The sequence below is a fragment of the Halichoeres trimaculatus genome, unplaced genomic scaffold (genome assembly GCF_033239565.1).
Source record: "Halichoeres trimaculatus isolate MK-OKI-2021-1 unplaced genomic scaffold, fHalTri1.1 fHalTri1_scaffold_5, whole genome shotgun sequence".
Classification (NCBI taxonomy): Eukaryota; Metazoa; Chordata; class Actinopteri; order Labriformes; family Labridae; genus Halichoeres; species Halichoeres trimaculatus.
Genome location: NW_027437183.1, coordinates 7,467,449 through 7,483,606, shown reverse-complemented (window position 1 = coordinate 7,483,606; position 16,158 = coordinate 7,467,449). Strand labels below are relative to the sequence as shown.

The 16,158-nt window shown below is 39.3% G+C and overlaps 1 protein-coding gene across 1 annotated transcript; it reads left to right on the top strand.

Moving 5' to 3' along the window:
* The first annotated feature begins 78 nt into the window (after positions 1-78).
* Positions 79-15,358, top strand: fbp2 (fructose-1,6-bisphosphatase 2). Its single transcript, XM_074670584.1, has 7 exons — positions 79-263; positions 2,414-2,576; positions 3,465-3,557; positions 5,446-5,586; positions 7,466-7,603; positions 13,769-13,888; positions 15,128-15,358. The coding sequence occupies exons 1-7, from the start codon at positions 91-93 to the stop codon at positions 15,311-15,313; spliced, it is 1,014 nt and encodes a 337-aa protein (XP_074526685.1). The 5' UTR covers positions 79-90; the 3' UTR covers positions 15,314-15,358.
* The last annotated feature ends 800 nt before the right edge of the window (positions 15,359-16,158 follow it).

Sequence of the window (16,158 nt, the reverse complement as noted above, 5' to 3'; positions counted from 1 at the left end):
GGGTATGAAAAGGACTTGGCTGGTAATGAGGTCGCTCACTTGCAGCCTGCCCTTCGCCTCTCTGGGACAGAAGAAGGACCAGGACCCAGCATGTCGGATCAGTCGGCGTTTGATACAGATGTATGGACCCTGACCCGGTTTGTCATCGAGACCGGTCGCCAGGCCAAGGGGGCGACCGGTGAGCTGACCCAGCTCATCAACGCTATTCTGACCGCCATCAAAGCCATCTCCTCTGCTGTGAGGAAGGCCGGCCTGGCCCACCTGTGAGTACAATGGAAACACTGACTTCTGCACCACTAGCCTAAGTTTATGCCTCATTTCAAATGGTAGAAATTTTAAGTTAAGAATGAGCTAATGTGCAAATTTCCTTTAATACAGATGTGATGGCACCTTACTGACCTTTACTAGACTTTTGCTGTTTGCATACCTCCATAGAAAGGTCAGAGGTCAAGATCAGCTGCAGAACAGTAGTCACAGAGTCCCTGCTAACAGTGGTTGTTTGACATTTTACCTCCCTCCCTCAGAGGAGAGATTACAAAACAAAAAGCAGACCAAGATTTGAGATACAGTGTGAACTTAGACTTTAAAAATATCTACAGCTGAAGGTGCTGATATGATTGATTGTGCATTGCAGTCAAAAAGTCATGCAGCTGTATTTGATTGCGGTGCATTTCAGCACTTGAAAAGATTGTGCATTGTCTTTTCTATCAAAAGATAAAACAGTGAAATAAAACAGATAAACAGTTCTTTGGTAGGCGAGTTCACACTGGAAGCAAAATCTTTCACTTCAGTTAAAGTGCAAATACCAAAACGATCTCACTCTTTGTGCTGTTTGGGAATCCCTGACATGTTTTATGTTTCATATTAATACTACTTTGACGTGCATGTTGTATCTTCTGCTGTAGATGTTAAAGGTTGTGCTAATTTTAACTGCAAGGTATACTGACAGCTGAAGATATCTACAGTAGAGTTACAACCCTGTAATTATTTTGAACATACTGTACATTATGTAAACACTACACAGAGCTTCCCTGAAGGTCTCCCACAGCATGAACGAGAGCAGCTGAAACGAAGCCAGCTTCCACTGAATGAGTCGTTATTCAGTGAACTTCAAACACAATGAGGTTGTGTAACCCCACAAATCAGCACTGTGTGACACTAAATGAAGATAATTAGAGCTAAGCTGTGTGAATGGCCTTTTATGTGTGACTGCTTGTGCAAAGCTGAGTGAAGGACTTTGTATAGTGAGCTGGTGGTTCTATCCCACATAACCAGCTGCTCAGCCATATTACCCCAAGCTAATGGCAAAAGATTTTGTGTTTGCTCCATGTCTGTTTCCTTCACTTTGTCTGATCTTTTAAGCTTTTCACTTGAGTTTATGTTGTGTTTTCCTCCTCTTGTCTTCTTTTCTATGCAGGTGACTTGTCAGTTATTAACTACAAATTTTAAAACTAAGTTTCAAACTACTAGGGGATAATGTGCGTTTAGCAAGTAGGTAAGGGAAATAAAACTCCCTCAGACATATAGGCAATAAATAAATAAATAAATAAATATATATATATATATATATATATATATATATATATATATATATATATATATATATATATATATATTTTAATGATTTATGAATACAGTTTTAGAGAAAATAGGTCCACTGACTATACAGCATTTCGCGCTCCATGGCGATGGGTTCTATCTGTATGTTGTGACCCAGTCAGCTTTTTTCCTAGCTTTGTCCTACAAAACTTTATAAATAATCGAAATGTCACAACTTGCTGGAATGACCGTCGTTAATGTTTTCTTTTGTTTGTTTTTTTGCAGCGACCGGTAACCTTCAGTTTTTGTAGCATTGTAAACCTAGATGCTATCAGACGCTAACCAAGCTAACCTAACGGTCTGTGGACTCCTTTCTCTCCTTTCCGCGGATTGATTTGACATGGTGTGATCAGTCTGTGTGCTTTTGCTTCTGCGTTGCTGATATTAGTGAACGTTTATAACCGTCATCACCGGTTTTGACCAATCAGAATCGGGAATCGTTCACACCAGGAAGATCAGTTAACAGGCCGGTGACTGCCCTTACCCTAGGGCAGCTCACCGTTATGAATAAACTCTGCCTCAATTCATGAATATTTAGCATGGTTTTTGAATGCTAATGTCGTTGACCCTCCGTTTGGGCGACAGCATTACTGTTTCACCACATTGTGTGATAATTATTGTCATATGTTGTGTATCATAGTTTCCTTTTAGTACCTTTTACTCTTTAAAGTTTTGGTTAGTCTGTTGTTTTTCAGCGATGCTAAATGACTTTTTTTGTTGTTGCTTTTTTGTAGTATTTGAATTTTAACTTGTTTCCAAACATTTTAATACATGTGAGACTGAACTCTGTCTGATGATTGTTTGCTCCACACAGGCAGGGTATGGCCGGCTCAGTGAACGTGACAGGAGATGATGTGAAGAAGCTGGACGTGTTGTCTAACGATTTGGTTATCAACATGATGCAGGCCTCCTACAGCACCTGCTGCATGGTGTCTGAGGAGAACAAAGAGCTTATCATCACGCCTAAAGACAAGAGAGTAAGTATTTCACATACAGTAAAGAAGAAAACACTGCATCTAATGGATAGTGTTTACTTTATAAAGAGGAAAAAAATACTTTGCACTGGTTACACCTTGTTTCACCTTGGTGCCACCAAAGTGACAGTTAACAAGTTCAAAAATACTGTAAGGAAATAACTCTAGACAGCATACACATTTTAAGTTTTGATTAGATTATTTCACAGTTATATATCACCCTGGAGATTTCCTGAGACTCCCTCTACATTCTTTGTTTTTGTGACATCTGATGTCACTTTTTTTAATTCTTCCTGAAAGCAAGGGGGTAAAAGTGCTGAATATTGAAGGTCCTAAGTGTAAAAGAGGCTCAAAAAGAGTAACCAATAAATGGCTGTGAATGTTGTTTGGGGTCAACAGAGAACGCCTTTAAACAGAGTCTATAACTTCAGCCGAGGGACCTTCTCCTCTGTTACTCCTCTGATGTGCTGCTGTCACGTGTGACCACACTGTCTGCCTTTATCTGCTGAATGAATATTACATTATGATCAGACGCTTTCAATTAGAGGAAACATAAATTATTCAACCTGAATCAGAAAGAAGTTCATTGAAGTGATATCAGATTAACATCCAACAAAAACACCTTGGAGCAGCCTTTAAAACTGTCTGTTAAGTTATTCTTTTGTGGAGCCCAGCTTTGATCATTAGTTGGTATTTGAAGGAGGCTGCAGATGAAGTAAGAAATTCAAGATCTGCATGAGCACTGCTGGTTTCCTGGTTGGCATCTCTCCTCCATAGTCAATCCGTTCCCCCATGAAAGAGATTAATTTAACACAAGCTTAGCATACGAGCTACCATCATGTCCTCCTTCATTCTTAAAATTGTCTTCTTCTGAATTTTATTTGTTCACAGGGGAAGTACGTGGTGTGTTTTGACCCTCTGGACGGCTCCAGTAACATCGACTGCTTGGCTTCAATCGGAACAATATTTGCAATCTACAAAAGGGTGAGTCTAATACATACAGATACACAACATTAGTAGTCACCAAAAAAGGTGTAAAATTGATGAAAAACCATGCATCGGGAAAAGGTTGTTTTTAAAATGGCACAACAGAAGGTAAAAGGTCACTGCATTTGTCGCAAAATTATTCAAATATCATATGCAGGCATTTGTTTTAATTCGGGAGGAGAAAGGATGTCTGAAAATACTTAATCTATTCAGAAAACAGTCACATATACCTAGATGCGAAACGGTTGCTAGGCGCTACCCGGGTAGCTGCCTGTTGCAGCAGCTCTCTCGTCTTTGTCCGTTTCTTGTGTTTTTTTCGTCTCTTTTTCGTCGTCTTTGTGTCTGGAGTGGATCATCACTTTGTATGGTTCATTGTTGGTCACGGACACCAAACTTTTTGTGGCTTCGGCGGTATTTTTTACTACTTTTCTCCTGTGTTTGTCTGGAGATCCTACATGTAACCATGGCTGCATTGTTTACATGCGAAATTAGCTGTTAGCAGCCTGTAGCATGTCAATGCTAACTAGTGTAGGGCTTGATGATTTCCCTCGAGCTGAGGAGGAGGAGGTGAGGACGACGTGCTGGTTCTCGGATGTGAGCTGGGAGGTGACGACGTGGACCTGTCCTTCCATCCATCGTTGTTGGGAACATGGGATCTCGCTCCGGGGGATGGATGAGCTAGCTGTGCTAATCCAGCGGCATCATGCTGTTCACGGACGTGGCTGACGGAGCAGACATCAGACGCCGCGACACATCGGAGGAGCTTCGCCTGCTGTGAGCAGACAGGATCCAGGAGACAGAGACTGAACAGACTGCTGGGGAGGCTCAGTCCTGGACCCTGTGGAGGTGGAGACTGGCTGGGCTGTAGAGTGGTGGACGAGTGGTGGACGGGATGTCGTCATCTAATTTCTTATGGACATTTTTGCACTTTCTATACTCTTTCTTACCTTTGTTTTCTTAAATGTTGCGGTGACTCCTGAATTTCCCCTCGGGGATAAATAAAGTATTTTCTATTCTATTCTATTCTATTCTATTCTATGCTACACTGACCAGTTGGGTAAAGTGTCAATTTGGCAGCCATATTGGTAGTGGCATTCTGGAAAGATACAAATACACATGAATGTGGAAACATCTCTCCTGACTGTTCTTATACGATCATACTGATACATGTTTGACTTATTTCTGTCTAAATTCTACAAGTCTTAGATATTTCTTATAAAAACCTGATAATATAAGATTTTAATTTGTTCTTCTTGTTAGATTTAAGGACATTAATTGAGGTGATGTACATTTTCGAACTGCATTGACACTCTTTGGACACAGGGGGGCACTGTTGTTAAGGCAATCCAGGTTTCTGCACACAGAAGGAGTTATTCAATCCTTCAAAGGTTACAGCCGGTTTTATTGGCCTCACAGGCTGTGAAGAATTTCAGCTGTGTCATTCTTAACAGTTACTTCCAACTTCTCACATGCTACAGTGAAAAACACATCAAATTTATGTCGTCACCACCAAGGGAGAAGACAACATACACAAATGTTTCATTGCAGTCAGAGATAAACACATTGTAGTTGTTACTGTTTCACAGTAACAGTGTTATGCAGTCTGATTTTACACCAACATGTTCATACTGTACTGTGCAATAACGTATGCAACATCCATTAACAGGCCTCAAGCTTTACCGTTGTATATTTACTTCCAATTCCCTGTGCTTTGTATTTTCCAAACTGTTCCCATTTTTTCAATATTACTTTTAGTTGTATTTTTCTCGAGTTTTTATGTCATAATTTAGCTTTAATATTGTTACTCTGTTGTGCGTAACAGCGATTTTTGCGACTGACTTTCCTCCATGGATGTGTTAAGTATTTCTCACTCTCCGTCTCTCAGGTCACAGAGGGCGAGCCCACAAACGCAGACGCCCTGCAGCCTGGAAACAACATTGTGTGCGCAGGTTACGCTCTGTACGGCAGTGCCACCCTGGTCGCCCTCAGCACCGGCGCCGGCCTTAACTTCTTCATGTTGGACCCTGTGAGTATCAGACACTCACCCCAGCGTCTGCAGCTTTTATCTCCAGAGTGAGATTAAGACACCCGCTGTTGTTTTCTCAGTATTTCCTCTCCTCATCTTTATAGCCTCACCTTCACTGTTATATGCTTTTATTGTCCCATGGCTGCTTTAATTTAAGACAACACATTTTAACCTGTCAATCATTCCTTCATGCTGCTCTCCTCTGCAGCGCAATAAAGGATCCAAGGGGCTGTAAAGCCACATAAACACATTTTATTTGGCAGGAAGTTTACTCATACTTTTATGTGTCCTGCAGAAAACAAACAAAGCTCTTTTACTGCAAAAGGGAGAAAAAAATCCACACTTCTGTCAGGAAATTTCTAAATCAATATTTCTTTTTGCTGGAGCAACATTAATAAGTGACTTCAACACTTTAACATTTTTCATTCTGTCCTAAAAAGGTTGTTTTATTCACAGAGTTCTTCCAGATACATGCGTTAAGAAATACATATCTATTGGTTTTGATCATGCTTTGCACCACAGATGGATTTGTTGACACTTAAAGGAGATGAGCGCTAATGTCATTTTCAGAAAGCCTAAAACAGTGGATGGCTTTCTGCCGTTTAAAGCATGAATACACCAGAGTTTACACCAGAGTGGCTTATGAAACGAGCCCAATGATTGATGACCGTCACCTGATGATGCATCCTTCTCAAACAGTTTAAGATCATTTTCAGTACTTGCATGAAGAGGAGATTTTCACATAGATTTTTTTTTTTTTTTTAATGGTTGCTGTAAATTTGATATTTAGCTGAAGGTCTCCAGTTTACAGGGTTGCTTTTAAACTGTAACACCAGGAGCTGACAGACACATTCACACCATCAGGCTCAAAGAAGACCATTGTTTAGAAGTTATCAAACCAAGTCAGTCAACACTGTAGGTGCTCCACCAATCAGAAACATCCAGCTTGCAGGCCCTGGTAATGATACATTTATTGCACCAGAACTAAATTCAGACCAAAGATCCAAGAGTTGAAATGCATGTAGTTCATGAGGAAAGTTCCTTTAGTTGAAAAACACCTTAAGGTCACTTTGAGCATGTCTTTGGAAAAGCTGATTATAGGATACTTTGTAGGTTCACTGCATGTTACCATATATAATCTGGTTGTTGTTGCTATGCATGTGAAAACCTGAGATTACTGTAGTGTTGTGCTGTTTTTATGAATGTTCCCCAGACTCTTCCACAGAATACGACCTTTATAACTTTTTTTAATCTTACCTTGAGAATTTTTTTTTTTGTGAAGAACCAGACATTTTCTTGTGGTAGAATATCCCCAGAATGATTTTCAATGTTGTATTTTAATGATTTTGCAATTTTGCAAGGACAGGTCAATGTCGTCACTTCTTAGCACACACCTGAGAACCAGCATGTCGTCCTCATCTCCTTCTCCTCCCTTTTGGGGAAACATCTGGCCTTGCACCAGTTAGCAATGATAGGCTATAGGCTGCTAACAGCTGATTTCACGTGTAAACTATGCATCAATGGTTACATGTGGGATCTCAAGACAAACACAGGAGCAAAATAGTAAAAATATCACTGAAGACAAAACCAGGTTGGTGTCCATGACCAGGAAATGAGCCATACAAAGTAGTGATCCACTCCAAATGCCAAGAGGATGAAAAAGAGATAAAATAATAGCAACAAACAGACAAAGAAGAGAGATCTGCTGCTGTAAATGTTCTGTGTTTTATTCTTCGGATGTGGTTGTAATTTTCTATTTCACCCAGATTCAGACACAGCTGTGAGAAGTTAAATCTACGAATGGTTAAAGTAAATGGTGTCATATTACAAGCTCTACTGAGGATAATCCCCACATTAACCTGTTGTTTGTGTTCCTCAGGCCATTGGCGAGTTCTTACTGATAGAGAGAAATGTGAAGATCAAGCCAAAGGGGAAGATCTACAGTCTGAACGAAGGATACGCAAAGTACTTCCACCCTTCCATCAACGAGTACCTCAAACATAAGAAGTACCCCGAGGTGAGTGCAAGTGACTAATCCCCCTGTTCACACAACACTTCAAATATCACTTCAAATTCAAGGTTTGGCGTTGATCGGTTTTACTTTGTGTTTGTGGTTTTGAATCTTGATACCTTCAAACGAAGCTGTGCATCAGAAGTGAGTCATGTATCCTCTCATTCAGCTGACACTCAGCTTCGTTTACACTCAGTCCTGAGGCCGGATGTCAGACTCCAGCAGCTTCTCACACACATCATGTGAACGCTGAAGATGTGTTTGCTCTGCAAGGCTGATCCTCACAAGGACAAAGTGTTTTTTTATTTCCTAAGATTAGAGTTCTTCTTTCTCAAATGTGTATTTCTGTATTTCCTCAGATATTACATAATTCATTAATGCATCCTCCGATGAGCCCTCCAGGGAAGTTTGGCTTGGAGAAGCACAAAAGCTTCTTCTGTTTCCATGTTTGTAAGATGAAAGTGGAGGAAAATGTGCAGTTATTGTCTATTTAAGTAGAGAAAATCCACTTCTCCTTTTTTCTTTTACTTTTTGTCACTTTTTAACTTTTCCTTCTCACAAGCTGTTCTTTTCAGACTGATTTTCCCCCTTAAAGCTTTTCTGACTTATTTAGTTTTAGAACAACACTTAAGGTGGACTAATGTTTGCTAAAGCTGAGAGGATGATTGACAGAAACACTGTGAGCTGTGTGTGTTTTTCCTCCACTTTGAGGTGAGATGAACTTTTTTTTCTTGATACAAGTCGATACACTTTGCATTGTACTGTCACTGTAAGATGCTAAAATGAATCAAAGTCAAAGGTCAGAGTGAAAACACTTCAAACAAACAGGCATCAGCTGGCGGAGCGTCATGTGATGAGCGGTCAGTCAGCGTGACGTTCAGTGAGACAGGTCGAAGGGCGGCGGCTCCGTCAGCTGAAACTGCAGGAAACATCGTGTTCCTCAGGAAACAGCAGCTGGTCATTTGGAAACTCTGATCTCCACAAACACACTCAGCATTTCTCCGACACACTCACTAACATGACTGCAGAGTTGGTCAGCAGTGTCATCTCATCGGTGAAGTGTTAGAAATTCAACACTTTTATGAAGAACTATCCTGACAGTGCATCTCTGCAAACACTTTCTGTAAGCTCAGACACCAGAGTTGGCTTTAAAGGGGCTCAAATCACATCTTTCAGTTTGTTTATGTGTATTGACGCTCATTAAATTTGATGTTTGCAGTTGACTTTGCAAACATAGAGATGTATCATTCAGATTTTTTTTTGTGTCACACATGCAAAACATAGGAACTCCGTTAAATCTCTCATTTCATCAGATGAAGAGTTATTTTATATTCTTTATTCTTAAAAAAGTGAATAAGACCATTAATATGAAGAATATTGCTGAATAGTTGTGTTTGAGGCCTAAAAAGAGTTTGTCAGTTTCACAGCTTTTTCAAGGCTCTTGTTAGGTGATCTATAAAGGTGTTTTATTCAGAAACTCACACATGCATGGGATAGGATCAGCAAACTTAGGTCTGCATCCGACAGAGGACCCGGCCTTGGTAGCCTGCATAGACTGCAAAGGCCATACTGAATTGAGACAGTCTGGTCTACGGAGCAGTTCCTGTTTTTCACCCTTGACGTCGCACAGTGCCGCTCTCACCTGTCGGACTCACATTACTTTTCAAACACACATAAACCAAAACTTTACATTTAAAACTTTACATTTAACTTTTTAATGTTTTACTTTTCACTAGTATATTCTTTATTGATAGAGTATAGAAACACCATGTACATTTTAGAGTTGAGCAACTACATACATTTTCAACATTTGAACAAGCACAAGAGTGAAGCTGTAATAGTTTTAATTACTTTTTTAGGATAGTGAATTGATTCAATGTATTGTTTGAATTCCCTGTAAAAAATAACAATGAAAAAGTTGTTAAAAAGATACATTTTTTCCCCAAATAATTGAACACAGAATTTTTCCATAATGAGAAGACTTACAAAGAACTGTTTTTTTCTCAGTATATTACTTAAAAGGAGCCCAGACAACACATTTCCACAGTAAAACAAAATCTTCTTCAGTGTTTTAGAAACACTATCTCATAGTTTTTGCCAGAAATCCTTCACAACTGGATAAAACAGGACTCCTTCTAGAGTTTGGCTGTTTCCATCATCTTTGGCATCCACGCAGATAAGTGAAAGTCGTTTTTCTATGGCAGGGTGTCCAAACTTTTTTTGCTGAGGGGTACATTTGATTCTGTGGGAATGACCGAGGGCCAGCAGCTCTTACTGATATATTTATTAACTGTGAAAATAACATAAGAATGCTCTATTTTTGAACTTTTTCTTTTAGTGATGTCTGTAAAAATCAGTCACTCAGTGTGGTCAAACATCCTTGTTCCATCATTACAGATTGATGAAGTCAAACCTCACCTGTCCCTCAGGTGTCTCTTGATACCAGATGATCAGTGGTCAGTTCTGCAGAGTTATGAGCTGTGTTAACATCAGCAAACTCTGCTTCTGACCAAGGAAAATGTTCTCTATTAGGGGGCGATATGGGGAACATATGTCAGGATGTTTGTATGGCAGGATCAGGATCTAGATTTTAACATGATTGTTTTTCATATTCAGACTTTTTTGACCTGCAAACAACATTTTAGCACCAAATATTTCTGATCCTGCGTTCTGAACCTCTGTGTTTTTTTTTCAACTCTAAATGTTCATGAAGCACATTTTTACATCATGATAAATACATTCTTTTAAACACCAAAAATCAAGCATCTCAGACACCCTGGAGATCAGTGAGAAGGCTGAGCAATAATCAAACACTTATCATCAAGCTGCACCTCAGCTAACCATCATGACCCAGCAGAAACCAGCGGTAACCACACTGCTGCTCACTGTCATCATGTGATGTGTTGTGAAAGGGCAGAAAACTTGTTACACAGGGCTGGTATGGAGTACAAACATTGTTTTAAAGACGGCAGTGAAGGTTAACGCCGGTGAAATCCTTTGTCTGCTCCAGGTCTGAGTGAAAGCAGCTGGTGTGCTTTCAGATAACAAACTTATCACCTGTTAGAAACAAGAGTCTGCTTTCCACCAACGTCTGGAAACAAGAAGCTGCAAATATTCCCAATATCTAAAAACAGAATCAAATAAACGTAAAGGTTTTTTGTGCCAAATGACTCTTGATTCCTGTCGCACACTGACACAAATATTTACCTGCAGAGTCCTTGAATAAAAACCAAATCTTTAAACAAATATTCCTGCAGGGTAACATCACCTGATCAGGACTTCTATATCATTCAGACTCTCAGTCTAAAAAAACTATCTATAAAATTTCTAATTAAATTTCCCCACATCTCCTTTTAAAACTCCCCCCACACACACACACACACACACACACACACTCTTTTTCAGTTTCTCTTTGTCTAAATTAGGAAGTTTTGTACGACTGAAGTGAGGTCTGCTGAGTGTGCTGTGTGAGAGTGTGTGTGTGAGAGAGTGTGTGTGTGTGTGTGAGAGTTGTGGAGCGTAGGCGGGTCTGGTTTTGGGAAATACTCCACAGACACTCACACAAACACACACACACACACACACACACATCCTCATAATGACTGGGCTGTGACTCAGCGAGCACATGACTGCATCACGTTGAGCTCGTCTGAACATGAAGCTCACTTCACGGCGCTCGGTTCAGCTCCGGGACACAGAGACATGAAAAATCAGTGAATAATAACAAAAAAGAAAGAAATGAAAACAGCTCTTTTCTTTAAATGAGTGTGACTTTTCATACACTGTAGTTTTCATGTTTTGCAGACAGGAATGTCGTTCTCTCTGGCAGGATTGTTGTGGCGTGTTGCGTCACTGCTGCAGGAGAACTTTGACCTGTCTGTTGTTTGAGTTTTTCCTCAGCTGCAGGTCAAAAAACAGACCCCGTTCTCTGAATCTGCAGATCTGCTGTGGCTGCAACTCCTGACTGACCTGTTGAAAATACACAAGAAAACTTATCAAACATGCTTCATGTCACTCTCAGAGATTTGCTCAGAAAATATAAGTCATCTTTTCATTACACCTTTTAACATAAAAGGAAATGCCAATTGCTTCAAGGTTATAAACACTAAAACAGTAACAAGAATTTTTGCAAAAACTGACTTTTAAAATGTCCTTTAAATTTTACTTGAATTCCTCCTGAACAGAAACAGATATTTAAATTTCTGTCCTGGTAAATAATTCACTTTTTCCTTTTTAAACAGAGCTAGTTTAGTTTATTTTTGTTTATATGTTATGTTGTTACATTGACAGTCCCCTTTAATACAATATTTTAATTTTGTATTTTATATACATACATAAAAATATAAATCATATATTTTAAATACAATATTTTAATTTTACAAAATATTAAATTATGTTATATTTATTATTATTATTATTATTATTATTATTATTATTATTATTATTGTTATTATTGTTAATATTAATTTTATTATTATTATTGTTATCATCATACTTATTATACTATTTTCATATTATATTATATTTCATTTAATAATTTTAGCAGCTTTAGCCTTTACGGCTGATTTCCAGCAGCAACCCCGGTCAGTTGTCAAATAGACAGCCTAAAATGTAATCATTGACCTATTAATACAATAAAATACCAAAGAAAACACAAAACATGTCTGGTTATGACAACGTATACAACGTATACAACGTATACAACGTATACAACGTATACAACGTATACAACGTGCCAGAAAAAAATGTTTTCTATTTGACATAAAAAATTGGAAATATGATTTTCATGTCATTTTTACCACCTTGAAAACCAGGGTTAACAAAGTGATTTTCATGTAAAGAAAAAAAGAAAAGGAACCAAACTAATACACTCACTTTAGAAAGGAAAAGAAAACAAACCAAAAGGAACCAAAGAATAATATCTTTTCAACAAAAGAACGGAGCTGTCAATCAAAGAAGTCGAAGTTAATGATGTAGTCCCAGATCAACATGATTGCCTACTGTGTTTGTCCCTTTCAGCCCACCATAGTTAAGGTGCCACAGTGTCTTCCTGCTTCCTGCTGCTTTTGAAAAGACACTAGCTGTGTTTAAGTTCAGAGGCTGCAGCCTTCGAAGGCAACATTTGTTACAGACTGTCCCATTTCAAGGGCTCCTCCACATATAGCCAACAACACATCCCATAATCCTTTGCTTAGTTATTTTGAAAATGCTGTTGGTGGTTGTTGTATTTCCGTGGCGCTGGGCAACGGGATCAGTGCTTTGACGCCAGCAGAAAGTAAACAGAGAATCCTTCATGGACCAAAAACCATCTCAGTGTTGCTCTGCCTTAGCAGTCTCAGCAGACTACGAAGACCAGGTCCTCAGAAGGCTGCAACCAGTGGATTTGGACAAAGCTTCACCTTTTATTTTATTAAAAAAACTTTCAGACAGCTCAGTGGATAAGTCGAAAGGAACATGCTCTTAGTGGTAGTCTTAATCATCAAGCCTTAAAGCTTCTGGACTCAGTGGAGGACAATGAAACATATGACGAAGCAGAAGCCTAAGAAGCAATGTGGTGAAGCTGGTTCTAACTTCTAATCTGGGTTTTCAGTGCAACAATAAACAAATGTGTTGCATGGCAGGAGTTGGTGACAGTATCACCTTTAACATGAACAGCTGTGCTGTTTATTAATAGTCATGTAGGAGAGGATTCTTCAACAGCAGCCGTCTGTGCTGTGTTTAGAGAAATACCTGGAGGCTTTGAACACACCTCATGCAAATGAAGAGTTAAGTCTTTTTGAAGTTCTTCCAACTAAAGTTAAGACAGTTTTACATAACATCCAATTCCAGCAGTGATAGAGCCAAAGACAACATACCTGTCAACCTGACACTGCTCTGTGTGATAAAAACAACCATCTATTATCCTTAAAGCAGGTTGGTGCAGGATTGATCCACACCAACCACAGGGCTTGGACTGTATCTGGATTTATTGAATACAATCGTTTTGCAAATCCCAGAAATGAAACGAGATTGACAGTTTTTTTCTACCATATTAGTTCTCTGTTGTTGACAAACAGGACACTAAGATTTGTTGTTGTGGCGACTCTTATTCCAGAGATCAGAGTGAGAAACAAGCTGTTTGAATTACTTATTTCATGCATCTTTAATGAAACTGTCACTTGTCTCCTGCAGGATGGCAGCGCCCCCTACGGAGCTCGGTATGTGGGCTCCATGGTGTCAGATGTTCACCGCACCATCGCCTACGGAGGGATCTTCATGTACCCGGCCAACGAGAAGAGCCCTAAGGGGAAGGTAACCACAAGGGTTGTCTCACTGCAGACATGAGAGACATGTCTGCAGTCTTAATAACAGTTTTTTATATGAGACATTTAATTTTCAGATCTCACAAAGATGGACTTTATTGATCAGGAAAAGAGGGTGTAATCCCGTTGGGTTACACACTCGCACTCTTAGTGACAGTGTGACACACACTTACAGTGTATGTTGGGTCTGAGAGTTGTGTAACCTGAGAGTGTTTTTCTGCTCCTGAGATAAATAAAGCTCAGACTGTTCAGAGCTGGTTGTAAAGATAAACAACAAACCTTTACCTTTTCTTCACAGACAGCTGGACTCTGTGACCCACTTACTCTCAAACAAAAAGATTTTTATTTCATCTCCAAAAATAAAATCAGTAAACTAAAGACAAACCAACATCTGTTACAGAAGTGTCACTTGTACATTTCATCTCTCTGCTCTCACTTTCGGGTACCCCTTTTTTGTTTCCTTCTCTCTGATTTTCCTTAAATTGTTTTAGTTTTCTGATTTTTATTTCCTTCTTCTTCTCCTCTGACCTTCTTCTTGTCCTTTGATATATTTTTTTCATTTTTCCTCATCCTTTCTCCAAATGTTTTTCTTTTTCTCTTCCCCTATTTCTGCAGTTGCATTCATTTTCTCTTCCTCTTTCGTTCCCTTCTTCCTGTCCTTTCTTGTTTTTGTGTCCACATTTCCCCCATGTCTTATTTTTTCTTCCTTGCTTTCCTCTTTGTGACCTTTGTACCCTTCTTTTGATCCTTTAAGCCGTTGGGTCAGTAGATTTTTTTCTGCTGTTTCCTACTCCCTTTCCTCGTTCCCTTGTCTTTTTGTTTTCCTTCTCTTGTTTTTTAGCTTCCATCTCTTGATCTGTCTTGTTTGTTTGCTTCTTTCCCTTGCATGTTTTTCTATCTTTTTGTTTCTTTTAACTTTTTATTCCTCTTTATTTCTCTTTTACTCTTTGGTTTTTGTTCCATGCTTACCTTCTGTGCGCTTCAACACCTTCTTAAACATTTTCGGCAGCCGTCTCACTCTGTTATGTACAGTCTTAGACTTTTTATTCTTTACATTTTATATCTTTTCTTTTGGTTCTCTATAGTGATTCTACAACAGTTGAAAAGCATCAGATCACAGCTGAAGTTTAGATGAGATGTTGCTCTTTGATCTGTCTGAAAACACAATGATCTATTTTTTTGTTTACATGTTTCTTTTCGTCTTTTCTCTTACTGTTTCTCCTCACAGCTGCGTCTGCTGTACGAGTGTAACCCCATCGCCTTCCTCATCGAGCAGGCGGGAGGCCTCGCCACCACCGGCACCCAGAGGATAATGGACGTCCAGCCGGAGTCGCTCCACCAGCGGGTTCCCTTCGTGGTCGGCTCTCCTGATGACGTCAACGAGTACCTGTCCTTCGTCCAGAAGTATCAGTAGGCTGAAGAGACACAAAGACTCCTAATGTCACCTCTACAGCTCTCTCTTAGCAGCTTTCACTCCTTCCTTTTAAAAGGGAATCATTTTTTTCCCAGTTTGTTCAAACATGACTGAAACACCACATACAGAAAGAGGAACAGACAGTCTTTTATTCTCTTAAGGACGATGTATTTTTGTATCTTGAACTTCCTGAAACAGTTTGATTCAGCTAATAAAAGAAAGTTGTTCCTCTTTGAAATACATTTTTTTATATTTATGTGTCTGTGCTCATAATTCAGTTGTTCCCCATTATTTAAGTTTTTCTTTCGTAATAAAACCCCAAAACTTGCCACCAAACAATAGACAAAACAGTTTTGAACATAAAACCAAAACAAACCAGAGGTCAGTGAAATGTTAAAAGGTTTTAAAACTGGGTGAACTGACCCTTTAATTCCCTTCCACTCCACCCTCTTTGTGTTGAACAACACGTTCAGCCAGATGCTCCACGGTTCACTCTGCGTATCAGCCTGGACTGAACTCAGAGGTGAGGTAAACACACACACACACACACACACACACACACACACACACACACACACACGCACGCACACGTCTGCAATCCTGAAATGACGTCTTTGAAGAGAACAAGTTCAGAGTGACTTTTCTTTTACACTTTGATTGTAAAACAGTCAGTCCCCTCTTTATGACCCACACATACAAACACGACCATCAACAACGAGTCTGATCATTGCTGTTTTTATTTCTAATCCCTGAATCTATGAAGAGAGGGAGGTGTCAGGGAAGAAGACTGAGGAGAAGTTCATCTATTTTTTTTTTTTAAATATCTTTTTAGAAGTAAATCTTTG

What these genes read in the sequence shown, in the direction of transcription:
- fbp2 (XM_074670584.1), top strand. Translation starts at nt 91, where the DNA reads ATGTCGGATCAGTCGGCGTTTGATACAGATGTATGGACCCTGACCCGG. An exon ending in AACATAAGAAGTACCCCGAG is followed by an intron (nt 7,604 to 13,768) that starts GTGAGTGCAAGT and finishes TGTCTCCTGCAG; the next exon opens with GATGGCAGCGCCCCCTACGG. An exon ending in AGAAGAGCCCTAAGGGGAAG is followed by an intron (nt 13,889 to 15,127) that starts GTAACCACAAGG and finishes TTCTCCTCACAG; the next exon opens with CTGCGTCTGCTGTACGAGTG.